Below are 17,769 nucleotides of genomic sequence, written 5' to 3'. Positions count from 1 at the left end.
GTGTAGCCAAGTGTCTGGCACAAAGCTAAGATTCATTGAGGAATTCATTTGTAACTTTCATAAAAAGAGTAAAAAGTTTTAAAGACAAATTTTCTTTTGAAAGAAACCCTCATTAACAAAAGCACTGGGGGTAGAGGTCAGAACCAGGACAGGGTTCAGAACAACCAGCACTCAAACCTTCCCAGTATCTCACCAGTTTAACTAAGTTCTAAATAGTAATCAGTTGTGAGAAAAACAGTGTCTCAGAGAATCCAAGTTAAGAAATGCCACCAGCTCCCACAATACCTACCAGAGCATTGTGGTATCTGGGATTCTGTATCTGGGGTTCTAAACCAGAGATTCTTGCTTCCCCTCACCTCCCTCTTGCTTCCTTTTCCCTCTCTGCTGGTCCAAGCACAGGGCATCCCACCACGTTTAAATTCACTCCTCACTTCTGGCCATTTCCCCAGGCCCAATCCCTGGGACTGAGATTCTGATTGGCTCAGCTCTAGTCAGGTGTCCAGCCATGGTCCAATCAAATCTGATCAAGGTGGGTAGAGTCCAGTACAAACATGGCGGCTTTGGGTTCCTGGTTTGGGGAAGAAGGATGGAGGGAACCTTGCAGGCTAGATGGACTATCCGCCCCCAACCCCACCTCCAAACCACCGCCAAATTGTCTGCAGCTGTCCTCTCTGCTCAAGCTTTTCTTCTTACTCAAGTTCTTCCTCCTCCATGATGTAGACTACTCAAGGCCACCCAGCCATGATAGGGGGGAAACCTGCTGTGGCCGGTCATGGCCACCGTTCCCAGGAGTTCATTGTTGGCTGTGGGCTGGACTGCCCCCAGCTTTGTCACTTAAGCTCTCCTGGGTTTCCCTGGCACGTGCCACAGGGCCACAGTTGCTAACAAATTGCCAGGCTACTGGGCTAGAGTCTGACCGGGGTGGTCTCTTCTGGATTCCATGGTTTTTGCTAAAGAGAGGGGTCAGTTCTTCCAGGTAAATGGGTTCTCTGGCAAAACGTGGCCTTCGGCAGCACTTTAGTCAGAAAACACAAAGGTTGGTCTAAGAAAAGCATGATCTGCCACACACACACACACACACACACACACACACATTCTTACCCCTCTCTCTGCAGAAATAAAGAAACAAAAGACTAATGTATAATTTTTTTTTTTAATTCTCCTCACTGCAGCCCCCCGCTCCCCGCCCCATCCCTCTGTCTGTGGACCACTTCTGTGGGCTACAGGGGACTATTGGAACAAAGCTGAGGCCTGGCACCCCCACTACGCTGCCAGACCCAGAGAACAAGTCACAATCACAAATTATCACAACAATTAGCAGCTACACTTGGGAGATGGGTAAAGTGAGGCGGCCCAGCTCTGCATTGTCAGCTGGTCTATTTGGCGGTGACCTTGTTCTGGAGGCGATGATATTCCTTCAGCCTGTAAACCAGATTCAAAACAAAGGAAAATGTAAATTAACAATAACAACATGCACTCAGTTCAATTAATTCAGGCAGAGCCGGGGTGGCGGGGGGCAGCTGTTTGTTAAGACGTGTGTGAAGTTCTCTTTTTATTCTCCCTCTCTCCTCTCCTGCCCTGGCCCCTCCTGCCCTCCAATCGGGATAATGTAATTAATTTATCTTAGGGGGAAAACATTGCTTGTCATTGTTGCAGACAAAGCGTTTAACTGGCGATGGGAGAAGTGAAGAGGCCATTATGAAAACCCAGTGTGTTTGGAGCCATTTGAAAGGGTTAGAGTCATAAAACACAGGGTGAAGGAGCCGGGGAGGTGGAGGTGACGGCCCGCCTGGATTCGATGTCTCTCCCGGTCTTGGCTCCAGGGATGGGAGGCTGGCTCTGGGAGAAAGTGGGTCTGTGCTGAGGGCACGTTATCAGGTTGGAAAGGAAAGAGACTCGTGCCTTCTTTTTGACCCCGTGCCCCCAGGAGAAGGAAGCTAGTGATTAAGAACCCAGAGCCTGATAGACTGGTTGCCAGGCACTGTGCCCTTCCTGGGCACCAGGGTCTGGGTGGAGTGCTTGATTTCCATGGCCTGGACTTGAACTTCCACCACACCTGTGAGGCAGGTATGGTTAACACCCCTACTAGTGATTTCCAGAGGTTCGGAAGGGGTCTGAACCCAAACTGCAGAACCAGGACTTGAACCCAGGTCTGAGTGGCCTCAGTTGGTGTGTATCACGCACCCTGAGCCATGGAGATCCGTGTCTCCAGTTAGACCTGCATGGGGATGAGAAGGCAGGAGTTGGTGACCTTCTTTGGCTCCTTTCTACCTCTTGGCTGTCTCCCTTGCTAAGCTGCTCGGGAAAGGGGCTCCTGGTGGAGTCCCTGTGGTTGGAGAGGATGGGAGTGAGTGTCAGAGGCAACTCAGAAACCCGGAACTCAAGTGCCCGGGACTCTGTCGCCCTTGGCTGTCAACAAGTGTGCCTTCCGGTCCTGCAGAGGCTGGCTCCAGAGCAGGCACCGAGGATGCTGTGGTTGAGGGACAGGAAGGTGGGGCTTGTCTAGGGCACAGCAGTGGTCAGAACACCAAGGTCCCTTCAGAGCTGGCTCCCCACACCTGGAAGGTCTGAGGGCCCATCAGGGGCCAGGGCTTCTCACCTGAGGGAATTGATGTTGATGAAACCAGTGGCATCAACCGGCTCGTAGTCTCCCTGCACATTCATGCTGCAAAAGAGTGGGAGCTTGTCAGCATCCGGGGGACCCCAGCCTCACAGACACCCAGGTGTTTCCCGTGTGGATCCAACCCTGCCTGCACTCTGGCTCTTCACTGTTTTCCTTCCGGTTCAGGGAGCCCTACCCTGTCCCGGGGCTGGAGAGCAGGGAGCCACAACCCTGCCATGCAGATGGGCGGGCTGGGTCCTGGCCCTGCCAGTGCCAGCCGGGTGAACTCCTGCCACCAACCAGAGCACTGCACCCGTACCCTCAGGACACGCATTGGAGCCACCTCTGCCCTCAGGGTGTCCAGGAGGAGCCGATGATGTTCAGCGGTCTGAAGCCTGGGAGGCCGAGGTTACACACCAAACAGCCTCAGACATGCGTGACGGTGTCCCACAAGCTGCAGGGAGGCCCCAGCCTTCAAGATTTGCCCACGAAGCCTTTTTGACCTTGTCTGCCCAGTGAGTGAGACTGAGTCTAATCCATCTTCAAACCTGGGCACCCACCCCATGCCAGCTGGTCGTGAAAAAGGCACCGTCAGCTCCCATTGCCCTCAGCAGAACAGATTTTTTTTTTTGTCCCCATATACAGTTTCCATCGATTCAACAGCCTTCCTCTTTTGATTGTTCTCACTTAGCTGCCCTTCGGAACCCTTCGCAACCAGTCGTTCAGATCCGGTCACCTGGTTGTGCATCCTGGCTCCACCCCCAGCACAGACGTTAGGGCAAATGTTTTTGCTTTTTGAGCTCCAGTCTTTCATTTGTGAAACGGGACCTTCATCGTTATCATTTGTTGTCATCATTGTTTAGTCGCTCAGTCATGTCCGACTCTTTCTCGACCCCATTGTAGCCCTCCAGGCTCCTTGATCCACAGGATTTCCCAGGCAAGAATACTGGAGTGAGTCGCCATTTCTCCTCCAGGGGATCTTCCGGACCCGGGGATCGAACCCCACATCTCCAGCATTGCAGGCAGATTCTTTCCTGCTGAGCCAGCAGGGAAGCCCCTCAGCATTGTCACGGGCTCTACATAAAATGATGTAGCTGGCATCTGGTAAGCACTCAGTGCCACTAACATCATTCATTCACCTGTTCATTTACTCAGGTATTTATTAAGCACCTACTACCCGCCAGGCACCGAGCCAGATGCTGAGGAAACAAGGACCTGGCAGGAGCAGCTCCCACGTGGAGGGGCGGCGGGTGCAGACATAAGCAATCAATCACCCACCTGCCCTCGATAATTTACTGGCTGTGATCCGCTCTTTGAGGACAAGTTCAGAGTGTTGTGGCCTCACATCTGACTCCACCAGGCCACCCTCTGAATCCCCCCAGGGGAAGGGGTCCCTCCCGTTTCTCACGGGGCCCCTGTTGCATCCTGCCCTGAATTAGCCCCTTGTCTTCATGTCTGCAGAACTCTAGCCTCAGGATAAAGCGGTCTCAAGGTTCTCACTGACAAGGAGGTGGCCTGCCCCCTCAGAACCCTTCTCCAGAGAGGTAAGATGGAGGGGGGGGGTGGTGGGGGTTTGAGGGGTGGGGGGAGCTAAGGGGATCTGCTGTTTTTCCCAGACCCCGAGGCTGTGCCTTTGACTGGCTCTTTGTGGACTGTGGGCTTGTACTGTGGGCTTGTAGAGCATCAGGGGAGGTTTAAAAAAAAAAAAATCATTGTAAACTGGAGTCTCTGCACCCGGCTGCCCTGTGGCTTGTCGGGACGCGGGCTCTGGGCCTCCCCCCACCATGCCCTCGCCCTGACCTTCACGGGACCTTGAAGCTGGCACATGGAACTCCCACGCTCCCTCCTTTTCACCTCCACCGGCTCCTCTAGGGCTCAGGTGGCCAAAGTCACCAGGAGCCAATTAACAGGAAGCGGAAAAGATTCTAGGGGGCTGCTGCTTGGGACCCTTCCCTGGGCAGGGAGAGGCTGGACCAAACTAAAGCATCGGCCTCCTGGAATGGCTTTTACAGATGTTGCTGGGGTGATAAAGCTTAACACGAGCCCTTCCTGAGCCACCCACCCCCGGCCCCCACCAACCATCGAACAGACTTTGGACACCTGGCCTCACTCCTGCTCTCCAAGTTGCCTTGCCCCTTTGGAAGAGTCCCTGTATTCAGCCCAGGGAGAAAGCAGGGCCGGATCCTGTTCCCCTTCTCCCTGGCCGGCCGGCCATCTCTCATGAGTCAAAACAAACTCTCCCACCCTCTTCCCCCAGACTGGCCCTTCAGACCACCCCGGCAGCCCCTGCCAAAGAGAAGCCCACCTCTGGGACAAACCTGTCCCACCAGACTGCCTAAGAGTCCCCGAGGTGTTTCTCGGGAACTGAAAAACCTCTCTTAAAATACTGAAGTTTGGGTGGTGTGGTGGTGGGGGGGTGCACTGTGGAAAAAAGAGTTTACAATGAATTTTTTTTTTTTTTTTACCTCCCCTGACGGTCTACAGAAAACCTCTGTGCTTTTATTTTTGTTCATTCGAGTGGCTCTGACCTGCTCTGTAATTACGTTACTTTCTACCTACTGTGCCGCGGCATTTCCAGTTCTGCTACCTCTAGGGGCTTCCTCGCCGGTCCCTGTGACGCTGTCACTCAAGGGCTTTCAAGTCAGCGATGTAGAAATCAGAAAGAAAAGGGAAATGGTCGGAGACACAGTGAGAATAAATGCTCCTGCTTTTCTCTCTTTTTTTCCCCTTTCCCTTTTTACTTTATTCATTTAATCTCCCCGAGTGAGACTGTAAGGCTTAATGAAGGGTTGGACAGATTATTAGAGGCTGTAGATTTGGAGGGGGAGGGAAGAAAGAGCCAGAGAGAGAAAGAGAGAAGATAATTTGACATTTACCCCGACTGATCTAAACTGATTCGGTTATATTTATGGCTTATAAAGTGTTTAGAAAGATTGAAGGGGGGGAGAGAAGTGCAACATGGCAAAGAGAACAGAGAGAGAAAAATAATATTGACTGCCAAACAAAACTCGTACTTTAATTCCTGACTGCCTTCCGGGAGGGGCCACGCAGGGCCTGGGCCTTGCATCAGGTGGGGTTGCCTGTCCCCACCTCTTGTTTGACCAGGTGACCTCCAAAGGGGCCACTTGGCTCCATGGTCAAGGCCAGTCTCTCATTCAAGATGCAAACACAGGTACAGCTAATAGGCACCTGCTAAAGAATCTGCCTGCAGTGTGGGAGACCCAGGTTCGATCCCTGGGTCAGGAAGATCCCCTGGAGAAGAGAATGGCAACCCACTCCAGTATTCTGGCTTGGAGAATTCCATGGACAGAGGAGCCTATTGGGCTACAGTTCATGGGGTCACAAGAGTCAGACTCAGCGACTAACCCTTTTACACTTTCACCTTTGACCCAGCCTGCCAGGGCTCCCCAACCTCTCCCACAGCCATTCAGCTCCCTCACCCTGACCCATCGCGGGAGGCAGCTCTTCAAGGCTCCCTCCTGGCTCCCTCTCACCCAACTCTGTTGTTCCCCTTGGCAGTCTCCTCTTGGCCTTACCACCCAATGTCTTCAGCCTATGTTTCTCCTTAACTCTAGCCCTGTGTGTCCAACCGCCAACTATAGTTCTCCTGGCCCAAATCTCAAAGAAAACTAACCCTCAAGATGTCCAAATCCCAATGCGTGATTTTCTCCCATTCTCTCAACTCAGTCATTGCCATCAAAGTCTACCCAGCGGCTCATGCTGGAAAGCCCGGGGTGGTTCTGAACTTTTCCATCTCTCTCCCCATCCAAGCCCTTTTAATTCCACCTCCTAAATATCTTCCAAATCCATCTGCTGATCTCTATTCCCAGATCCAGCAGACTGGTCCAAGCCTCCAGCAGGTCCCACTGGGAGGCCTGTGTCCATCCCTGCCAGCTCCCACCTCGCTTAAATCCAGAGCAGCCAGAGAGGACCAAAGCCACAGTCTGTCCTTTACAATCTGGCTCCAGGGCCCTCCCACCCTGGAGTTCTTCTTGTGCCATGTTCTGGGTTCTTCCATGACTTGGACTCTCTGCACAGGACAGTCTCTCTGGAAATGCTCCGGCCCTGCCTCTCCCCCTGGTACACTCCTTTCTTTCAGAGACCAGCTCAGAGATGACTTCCACAGGGACGCGTCTCCCCACCCGCGTTATTATACCCAGCCCAGGTATCCTATATCTCTGGGTGGTCCAGCACCAGCTTCCCTAATCCTACACTCGGATGATCCTCTGACTGGGGCTTTCTCCCCATCTAGCCTGTAAGTTCCACGAGGACAGAGGTGGTGTGAATGCTCTTCGGGACTGTCTCCTCCACACCTTGCACATGCTTGGGAGCATCCTTGCTGAGAAAGACAGTGAGAGGAGATGCTGCACCCGAGGGTCTGTGCCCAGCTGGGGGCAGGGGTGGGAGGCACCTACCTCACGAGCTCCTCATTGTAGAGGGACAGTGGGGACTCCCGGCCAAGGATGTACACCTGGCCCTTGAAGACGGACACCTGCACTTTCCCTTCCACGCGCTCCTGGGACTTGGCAATGCAGTGGCGGACAAATTCACACTCAGGGCTGTGCCAGAAACCTGTGGGGAGGAAGAAACAAGGGTGCCAGTGAGGCCCGCTGTGTTGCTGCCCCAGGATGTGGACGGAACTGGATCCACATGGGGCCCCGTCGTGGCAGACGTGAGCCTGGGAGGGAGGCAGTCCTGTATCTGTGTTGTTCAGTGCGGAGTCCTGGCTCAGTGTGCACTTGTAAATGACCACACTGAGGAGCAAGCCCAGTTGCCCAGTCCTGTGACCTTGTAGGGTTCTGTCCCAACCCCTGCTACAATGCAGTCACCTCTCAAGGGTCAGGAGGAGGGGTTTTAACCTACTGCTTCATGCCACAGATATTCAGGGAGCTCCAGAGGTCAGGTGCTGGGGAGACAGCGGTGAAGAGACCCCCATCTTTTGCCCATGGGGGCTCAGTCTTCTCAGGGCAGCAGACTGATAAATTAGGCAGAAGACCTCAAGTAGGACTCAGATATATGTCACCGAGTGATGGGGGTGCCCAGCTGGGTGGTGGGTTTGGGGTTAGCAAGACCAGGTGTGTGGGGCCTTCACCTCTCTGTGCCTGTTCCCCCATCTGCTAAGGGGGAATGACCCTACCTTCCCCCACTCCCAGGGCCAGCAGGCTTATTGTGTGGAGGCCATGGACTCAGGACTGCTGTGAACACTGGGCCAAGAGCCAGGCAGAGCCCCACCCCTCAGGATGGGCAGACCCCTTTGAAAAAAGTGCCCTGTCTAACCCATGCCCGCTGCATTGGAAGCTTGGAGTCTCAACCACTGGACCACTAGGGAAGTCCTGGACTAGCTCTTTGAATCCTCCCCAAGAGTCTTAGTCTTGGGGCTAAATTTCTCTTAGCTTCTCTCTTTTCTGTGCGAGGAAGTTAAGCTCAAGGACTTGAGACTTTTCCCCGATCACACAGGCTGCAGTGGTGGGGGCTGGACCTGACCTCAGTGGGCCCGAGTTCTAACAACTCTGCCTTGTGTGATTGTCTTGCAGCTTTGCCGTCTGTACCTAAAACAGGCCCGAGGTGCCTGAGAAACGCATTGCACCCCCTCCTCCCGCCCCGAATCCCTCAGGCCGGGGAGGGCTGTGTGTTCAGTCCCGTCTTCCCAGGGTCTGGACAGTGGCTCCTCTCAGTCTCTGCCGAGGGCAGGGGGGCCATGATCGGGGTTGGGGGAGGGACAGGGCGAGGGGTAGGATTTCTCTGAAACGGAGCTGGAAAGGTGAGCCCACCTGGGCAGCTGCGGGGCCAGATGGTGTGTGATCTCCTGCCCTGATAAAGGGTCAGGTCAGCCCCAGGTCTGTGGCTATTGTTGGAGACTCAGGCCTCCGGGGGCACCTGCTGAGGCTGTCCGTGGGAATGGGGAGCAGGCCCTCCCTGTGATGGGTCCTTGCAGATGTCGGGGAGGGCCAGGCAGGGAGAGAAGGGGTTGGGTCCTCCCTCTCCTATGCTCACCTCCAGCTCCACCTTGGCAGGCTGTGTGGCCTCTGTGCTGTACGTAGTCTCCTCGTTTGCACAGTGAGGTGCTACCAAGCACTCTCTAGGGGCTGTGGGGATTCAGTGAGCACTTCTGCTTTTGAGATCTGAATGTGGCCTCTGCCGGTCCTCACTGTATCCAGGGCGACAGACACCCGAGAAGGAGAGAACCTTTCCAAACCACACAGCACGATCCGGAGTGCTCCTGCCTGTAGCCCAGACTCCCGTGGGAGGGGACACTGAGGGCCATGCACCCCTCCCTACCCCATGCCCCAGTGGCTCGGCCATCTTTCTAAGTCAGGGTAATTAGCCCATTAGGTTCACAGGTTGGAAGAGAGGCAGCGATGTAGCCAGATAAGGGGGCAGAGAACCCAGTAGGAGCTCCTGGGCTTTTATCTCAGGTCTCCCCCGCTGCCTCCACAGGGGTCTTGCGCTCAGGTTTCTCTTCTCAGCAGACCCAACCCAGGGTGGGGGTACAGTGAGCCCTGAGAACTGCCCTGGGGAGACCCTGAGTGTCCCAGGCTGGGGGTGCATGGTGGGTGGGGCTGAGCCAAACTCTGTATTAATTAGGATGACAATCCTCTGTGTATTATACCCATTTTACTGTTGAAGAAACTGAGGTGAGGGGAGAGGTGACCTACACCCCCTAAATGAGAGGGGCCCTGAAGCTGGGGTCCTGCCAGGATGACCCTGCGGGGTGAGGCCCATGCCTGGTCCTGGAGGGAGGGTGCCTGTGCAAACTTCATACAGCCACATTAGGAAATTTGAGAATGGCGTGAGAGGAAAGACAGTGGTCACAGAAGCTGGGGCAGCTGGGAGTGGGCCCGAGACAGAAGGGCTTTCTTGGGCCTCAGTCTCCCCGGGCCCTGAGACCACAGTGGCTCCAAGGAAGCCAAGTGCCAGAGCAGAATGATAGATCTGCAGGGGGGAGCTAGACAGAACAAGAAGGGATCTGGCCCAGTGCCCTTTATCTTACAGGAGAGGAAACTGAGGCTGAGGGAGGAGACAGATTCAAGATCTACCCAGCCAGAGGCAAAGCCCTGTTCTCCTATGTTCACATTCGGAGACCAGGTCAGGCACTCTCCTAGAGGCTTTGCAAATATCTATGCAATGCATATGTGCTAAGTTGCTTCAGTCGTGTCCGACTCTTTGCAACCCTATGGGCTGTACTCCACCAAGATTCTCTGTCCATGGGATTCTCCAGGCAAGAATATTGGAGTGGGTTGCCATTTCCTTCTCCACGGGATCTTTCCGACCCAGGGATCAAACCTGTGTCTCTTGTATCTCTGACATTGGCAGGCGGGTTCTTTACCACTCATGCTACCTGGGAAGCCCATATCTATGTATTGAGTCCTCACTGTAAGACAGGCAGCCTCATCCCCACTCTTCAGAGGAAGAAACCGAGGCACAGGGGGCTTAAGGAACATGCTGAAGCTGAACCCCACTCTCTAACATTTACGCATCCCTAATGAGAGAAATCCTATCACACAGCCCTTTGGAGCTGTTGAGGGAACAGGCTGGTGCCGAATGCCAACCTTGACATCTATGGGGGCCTGGACATCAGAGGCACCTGGCTGAACTTAATAACAACTACCTGGCAGGAGCCTCCACTCTGAGGTTTCATTTCCTTTGAAACCTAATCACTGTAACCTTTGGGGATTTAGGGGGTTCAGTGGGTGACAGCAAGGACTCAACACAGGCAGCCCAGTGCAGAGGCACAGCCCCTCAGCTGGGGGCCAACCTGTGCCCCAGATACCCAGGGTGGGCCTGTACACGCCAGTGCCCCTTGGTCACCCCTCGCAAATGGGCTCAGCCCACCTTCCCATCCCCCAGCATCTACTGAAGTGGCCGAGAACTTGGCCTCTGAAGCCAGCTTGTCCTGGGCTCCAAGCCACGGCTCAGCAGCTCTGAAACCTTGGACAAGCATTTTCATCTCACCTCTGTGCAGCTGAGATTAGGTAATACCCGGTTCAGGGCTGGGCAGCAAGAGTCGGCAGCCAATCTTGTGTGGGGAGCCTGGCAGCCTAGTCCCCGCTCAGCCCCACGGACGCCCCAGAAGCAGCCTCGGCCAGGTGCTGTCCCCCATCACAGCCTGCCACAGCTTAATGACTCTCCCACTTTGTAACCAAAATCCACCTTTCAGCATGGAAACCCCACTGAGCACGAGAGTCTGCAGGAGACAATGGTATTTAAACACCTGTCTGTACCTGGGAAGAGGGGGGCCCTGGGGTTTCAAAGCTGCTGGGAACAATGGGAGGGAAAAATAATGCCAGCCAATAACCACCATGTCGCCCTGAAACCCCGTGATGAGTTATAGCTATTCCAAGGTTTCAGAGGAAGTGAAACCTCCAAGTGGAGGACCAGTGGAGGACCAGGTGAGACTTACACCAGGCTGCTGCTGTGAATATTAACTTTCCCGGGGTCCTTCTGACATCTAGGCTCCCAGAGAATGGCAGGCCATCCTCCCAACAGCTGAGAGGGTCTGTTATGACGTGATTTCTCAAATTAGGGAGATGTGACTGTTATAGAATAGGGTCAGCCCTTTCTAGAAAGGGCCAGATAGTAAATATTTTAGGCTCTATGGGCCATGTAGCTTCCCTAGCTACTACTCAGCTATGCCAGAGCCGTTCCAAAGTGGCCACAGACAGCAACATCGACACAAATGAGCAAGGAGGTGCCAAAAAAACTATTTGTTGGTGTTTAGTTGTGAAGTCATGTCTGACTCTTTTGTGATACCATAGATTGTAGCCTGCCAGGCTCCTCTGTCCATGGGATTTTCAAGGCAAGAATACTGGAATGGGTGGGCCATTTCCTTCTCCAAAAAACTATTTATGGATGCTGAAATTTGAATTTCTTATGATTTTCATATTAAATGAAATACATATTACTTAAAAAAAATTTCCTCAACCACTGAAAAATGTAAAAACTGGTCTTAGCCTATGGGCTGAACAAAAACAGGCAACAGGTTGGATCTGCTCACTCCTGTTACAATGTCTGGGATGGATCTGGAGTCAGGAGGCCTGGTCAGATGGCAGATGAGGCATGGAAACTCAGTCTCCTCACCTGTGAAATGGGTATGTGTGGCCCTGGTGGCTTCTGAGTGGGGATCTGGCCCATGTAGTGCTCAGGCCCTACTCTTGGTCAAGGTAGGCTTTCTCTGGCTTGAGGCAGTTCATGGAGTGGCTCTGGGTTCTGCCTGGAGACAGGCTGACCTGAAGTCCAGCCCAACTTGGCCACTTCCAGTTGGGTAATGCTCTATAAGTTCCCTTTGCCCGGAGCCTTGGTTTCTGGCTGCAGCTCTCTTAGGAACTTGGGGGAGGGGGCCCTCCGGGATGGCTCGTGTCCCCACATGGTGCCAGGTACCCGGCACATGCTGAATGAAACTTGGCAGGATGCTGCCCTGGCCCCCTCTGCAGTCCCATGGGCTGCAGGCAGCAGAGCAGCGAGACGCCCCGGGGAACTGGCGCGCTTCCCTCAAGACCTCATGAACAAGGCAGGTCCCACAGTCCCCTCCTCGCTCCTTGCCTCCTGCCCTCTCTCCAGCCCTTTCAACCTGCATCTTCCAGGCTCTAGCGCAGGTGGCAGTGGGTAAGTTGGGACTGGAGGAGGAGGGTGCCCCTGGGTCAGGGAGGGGAGGCAGCCCCTGCAGGGTCTACGCACCCGTGTAGACCAGCTCGGCGAATTTCAAGCCGAGGCCTTGCTTGATTTTGCGCACTTCCCGGTCCATGGTGAAGGCCTCAATGTCTAAATGAGCGTGGTAAAGGATCGTCCCCGCTGGGGTCTCGTAGATACCTAGCCATTTTTCCAGGCAGGGGGAAGAGAAGAAAAAAAGAGAGAAACGCATGAAACCCAAACTGTCAGCCAATGACAAAAAAAAAAATAATAATAATGACTCGTCTGACAGGAGACAAGCCGGTCGGACCCATTCACTCCCAGCTTGCTGCAAAATGCATCTGCCATTATGTTCACGCTGGGGCCACGACAGTCCACTCTGCGGCTTGCGGAGAAAATGTCTAGATGCCCCCCTTTGCAGAGGCCCTCAGATGCTGGAAAATGACAGGGTTTCAGAGCCGCTCCCCCCTCCTCCCAACTCATGCCCACCGGCCCGCAGCTGAAAACCTGTAATTAAACCGATTCTGCTGGAGCCCAGGGCCCTGAACGTCCCTTCCTGCCTTCCCCTAGGGAGCCAGGGGAGGGGACGGCTGTTCACACACATGCACACGCGTGGACACGTGTGCACACACATGCCAGTTTCGGCTGGCGGCTCCCCTGCAGCCTCGTCTTTGCTGAGAAATCCTCGCCACCTTGGTCAACTCGGGGCTGACCCCACTGTACCGATGGGGAAACTGAGCCTCCCGGGGGGAGGGACGTAGCTGGAGTGGAGCTGGGGACGGTCCCTGAGTGGTGCTGTCTGCTTCCCTGTGGACCAGCAGGTGATGAGACCACACCTGGAAGGTCGCGGGAAGACGGTCTTGACCAGCGTCCTCCCCATCATCTCTGGCCTGAATCTTCCATCTGCTAAACAACCTGCTTGGACCACACCACCTCCAAGTGACAAGGGGGCTCCTGGCCCTGCGCTGAGTGTGGCCCTGGGAGGGAGATCTGATGAGTGGGCACCATCCTAGGTTTGGGGACACTGAGGCACCAAGAGGCGGAATTGGCCCCGGCAATCCTGGCAGTGTAGCCCCATGAGTCAAGTTCGGGTGAGCACCTTGGATAAACCTGCCTTGTGTCTGCTGTCCTGATGAAGCGGTCATAACCCTCCCCGACGAACGCCACCCCCAAAAGTCCCTTTCTTCCCACCAAATAGTGTTATGGCGTTAAAGGGACAGAGTTTTGGTTTTCCTCAAAATTTACGTGGTCATCTTTCCACAGGAGGGATTCATACGCCCACGTTCATGGCAGCATTATGCACAAGAACCAAAAGGTGGACGCAATCAGAATGCCCAACAATAGATGGATGGATAAACAGAAAGAGATATTTCCATAGTGAAACATTCAGCCTTAAAAGGAAGTCCTGATACATGAGAAGACAGGATACATGGAAATCAACCAGAGACAAATCACCAAGAGACAAATACTGTGTCATCCTGCTCACGTGAGGTTCCTAAGAGTCCAGTTCATAGAAACCAAGTGGAAAGCTGGGTGCCAGGGGCTGGGGAGGGGGAGAGGGGAGCTGGTGTTTAATAGGGCCTCGCTTTGAGAAGACGAAAGAGTTCTGGAGATGCAGGCTGGTGCTCACACCGCAACATGAATGTTGTCCTTAATGCTACTGAACAGGACCCTCAAAACAGTTTAAATGGTAAGCTTTATGTTTTGTATTTGTTGTTGTTCAGTTGCTAAGTCATATCCAACTCTTTGCAAACCCATGGACTGCAGCATGCCCGACTTCCCTGTCCTTCACCATCTCCTGGAGTTTGCTCAAATTCATGTTCATTGAGTCGGTGATGCTATCTAACCATCTCATCCTTTGCTGCCCCCTTCTTTTGCCTTCAGTCTTTCCCAGCATCAGGATTTTTTCCCAATGTTTTGTATATTTTACCACAATTTAAAAATGCTTTAAAAAAAAAAAAAAAAAAAACAGAAAGGAAGAGATTGTTTAAACTCTGAAGTTCATAGGGGACATGACCAAGGCTGTGTCTGATGTAAGTAGCCAGAAATTTTCTCCTCTGAGAACTTCTCTGGTCTTTAATCTAAGTCTGGGAATCCATAGAAATGTCAGGGCCCATAAGGATGGCCTGTATTTTCCTAACTCAGCTGCAAACTCAGGATTCAAACATCCTTAGGCGGAAACTCAACATATACAATTAAAGACGAGGTCCAGCTGTGGGGAGCAGAAGTCCCCCTGCAAACCCTGGACTCCACAAGCAGTCCTTAAAAATCCTGATTTGGCACAACACACCCATTTCACAGATGGGGAGACTGAGACCTGCCTCTGAGTTTTCCATCTCTGCACTTGGTTGCCTCTTAGGCCTTTTGCAAAGTGATCCAGTGCTCACCAAGCATGAAAGGGACACCCAAATCTGAGGTGCTGTGGCCAAGGAAGAGTGTTCCCAAGGCTCTGAGGTGTTCCAGAGTGGAAAAGAGCCTGTCTATGGGGAAGTGGGTCTCTTATCTGCAAACCCCCCACATCCTGGGGTTCGGGGACATGCGCAGAGAGGCAAGGCGTTGCTAGGACACGCTGGTCCTGTTTCACTCGTGTGCCTGCAGCTCTTGGGCCACTTCTGCTGTCCTGAATCAGTTGTGGGGGTAAACACAGCTGTTTCCCCGGTAGGAAAACACCACCATCCCCCAGTTCACGCAGCAGGCCCAAGCCCTCGACTCCCCGGGGAGTGCCTCAGGCCCCCACCACCCCTCATCATGACTCTCATAAACACAGTTCAAACCGGCTCTGTCATCCGCGTCCACGAACTGCCTCAGAGACACAACCCCGAAGGAGCTTAGAAGGGCTGACGAGGTGGGAGACAGGTGGGTGGCTGAGAAAACGACAGCGTGAGACTGGGGACACTGGACACAGAACGCCTGTGAAAAGCAGACAAGCACTCAGCACAGGCTCTGGGCTGGCGCCTTCTGGGGACAGTTGTTCAGTCGCTCAGTCGTGTCTGACTCTTGGTGACCCCACGGACTGCAGCACGCCAGGCTTCCCTGTCCTTCACCATCGCCCGGGGTTTGCTCAAATTCATGTCTGTTGATTTGGGGACACTAGGGAGCCACAAACAAGTGGCTTCCGATGACCCCAGGCCACTGAGAAAGGCCTGATGTTTACAGCAGTCTGTTTACAATGTTAGAGGGCTGCAGAGTTTTTTGGAAACATCTACTTCCAAAAAAAAAATAAAAAAAGACAGAAATAACCACAAGGTAAAAGGGGCAAGCTTTCAGTTTTTCTAGAAACTTTATCACCAAGAGTCACCAACAGCAAGATAATGGCAAAGCCTTATTTGTCTTCTCATTCTAGCAACTCAATATATATATCTAGCAACTCAATATATATTTACTATATACCGGGCTTCCCAGGTGGCTCAGGGGTAAAGAATCTGCCTGACAATGCAGGAGACGTAAGAGACACAGGTTCAATCCCTGGGTAGGGCTGATCCCCTGGAGGAGGAAATGGCAACCCACCCCAGCATCCTTGCCTGGGAAATACCATGGACAGAGGAGCCTGGTGGGCTATAGTCCGTGGGGTCCCAAAGAGTCAATCAGGTCCCAAAGAGTCAGAACTGAACTCTACATACTAGGAACTCAGTATTTACTGGACTAGAAATGGGCCTTCTAATTCTTCCTGATTATTACTTTTGCCACATTTTGGAAAAACCCAGAAACTTTCAAAGCCCGTTCTTACACACACAGTCACAACGGCAGGCCAAGGGCAGGAGCTGCCCTCATCTTTAGCCCCTGGGGAACCCAGCTGCCTCCTTGCTCTCCTGTCCACACCCGGCCAGCTGAGTCCAAGCTGTATTCGTAGATCAGGAGTGCAGCCCAGAAGTCCCTCTCAACTTATACCTTTACAGTTGTTCAGCGCAAGTCACTTCTGCTGTGTGACCTCGGGCTGCCTCAGCCCCCTCTGTGGCCTAGGCAACCTGCCTGTAAGAGGAGAAGGTGGCAAGTGTCGACTGCTCTTTTGCCTAAGTCCCACTGAGACGCGCCTGAAGGTGAGCACCCAGACACAATGGCCCTGGTGCGCATGCAGTTTCGTTTCTGGAACGCTGTAGCCAGCTCCCTAGCATCACCTCCCCACAGTCCAGAGACGAAACAGGACCAGTCGCTGACAGGGTGAGAGGACATCCATGCTTTCCATCAAGGAAGAGCTATGACTTGTCCTAGCCCTCGACCCCCGTTGTTATTTAGTCACTCAGTCGTGTCTGACTCTTTGTGACACCATGGACTGTAGCCCGCCAGCCTCCTCTGTCCATGGGATTCTCCAGGCAAGAATACTGGAGTGGGTTGCTGTTTCCTTCTCCGGGGGGTGGGGGGGGGTTGTCTTCCCAGCCTGGGGATTGAACCCGCATCTCCTGCATTGGAGACCAGTTCTTTACCACTGAGTCACCTGGGAAGCCCCTGTCCCCCACCACCACCCCCAAACTGCGCCATCAGAGCTGTCCCCAGGAAAAGAACAGAGAGTGTCTGGTGGACAGTCACCCACCGCTGAGCCCTCAGGACCAGCCACGCGACCGTCAGCCCTCCGAGGGCGCTGCGGGAGGAGTCGTAGGCGAGAAGAGAAGCCGCAGCCGTGAAACACACCAGCACAATTAATATTCCCGTTCCTTGCCTTAGAAGGTGTTAAAGTTAATTGTGACTGATCAAAAAGCTTGTTTGCAGGTTGCTGTTGTCGTGTGTGTGTGTGTGTGTGTGTGTGTCTTAAAGCTTTCCTTCTCCTCTCCACAGGGGTAGGGGGTACAGATGATTTCTGTGTATTTCTTCTGGGGAAAAAAATGACTTAAAAAAAAAAACCCAGTGACAGAATCCTGATGCTTAAAGACTATGGATTTGGGGCTTTTGACAGTCGGCATACAAACCACTGCGCAAAAAGAAGGAGGAAATGACAGCTGAGTCTCGGTGTCGCTGGGGAAGAGACAACAGACATCTTCCGAGTGACACGCACAGCGGATTCAAGTGTCTATTTTCATCTCCCCGTGTTTACAGGAAAAAGACAGAGGTGTCAGCGGTTCTCTGCGGAGCGGCTTCAATCACACCATAATTACTGCCGAGGAGCGGGTGGGGAAGAAGGGCGAGGAGCTGGGGGGCGGCCGGGGTGGGGGAGAGTGGACCGAGGAGGAAGAGGTGGGAACCAAAACAGCTGCGGCCACTTAAATTTTTCTCATCTGTTTTCCTGACGCTGCCAGGTTAGCCCAGAAATTGAGCAATTTGGCAGAATTGAGTGGGATTGGCCAACTCGGCCGGAGGTTCGGGGTGGGGGGGCGGTGGGAGGGCAGAGGTGGAGGTTAAGGCACCTGGACCACTGCCTCTGGTCCTTTGGGTAAGCAGTGTCCAGAGGAAGGGATTCAGAAAGGCCAGGGGAGGGGAGCTGGGCTGGAGCCCAAGAGCTCCCCGATTAGATCCCATGGCCAAGAAGAGAGGCAGTTGCCATGGTGATGGGGAGGCAAGTCCCCGTGGGTTGCTAGCCTTCCTCTATGCTCCCGGTGCCCCGCGGGCCC

At 53.6% G+C, this 17,769-nt stretch overlaps 1 protein-coding gene across 1 annotated transcript in view; it reads right to left on the bottom strand.

The window, feature by feature from the left end:
• Positions 1 to 1,141: 1,141 nt before the first annotated feature.
• Positions 1,142 to 17,769, bottom strand: part of ASS1 (argininosuccinate synthase 1) — a 52,089-nt gene continuing 35,461 nt past the window's right edge. Inside the window, exons 12-15 of the mRNA XM_061433843.1 lie at positions 12,278 to 12,409; positions 7,018 to 7,174; positions 2,600 to 2,665; positions 1,142 to 1,422 (exon numbers count right to left, since the gene is read on the bottom strand). Coding sequence (XP_061289827.1) covers positions 1,377 to 1,422; positions 2,600 to 2,665; positions 7,018 to 7,174; positions 12,278 to 12,409 — 401 coding nt within the window. The 3' untranslated portion in view covers positions 1,142 to 1,376. The remainder of the gene's footprint in view (positions 1,423 to 2,599; positions 2,666 to 7,017; positions 7,175 to 12,277; positions 12,410 to 17,769) is intronic.

The sequence above is a fragment of the Bos javanicus genome, chromosome 11 (assembly GCF_032452875.1).
Source record: "Bos javanicus breed banteng chromosome 11, ARS-OSU_banteng_1.0, whole genome shotgun sequence".
In the NCBI taxonomy this organism is placed as follows: Eukaryota; Metazoa; Chordata; class Mammalia; order Artiodactyla; family Bovidae; genus Bos; species Bos javanicus.
The sequence above is the reverse complement of the archived record's forward strand: the minus strand, read 5'-3'. Positions and strand labels throughout refer to the sequence as shown.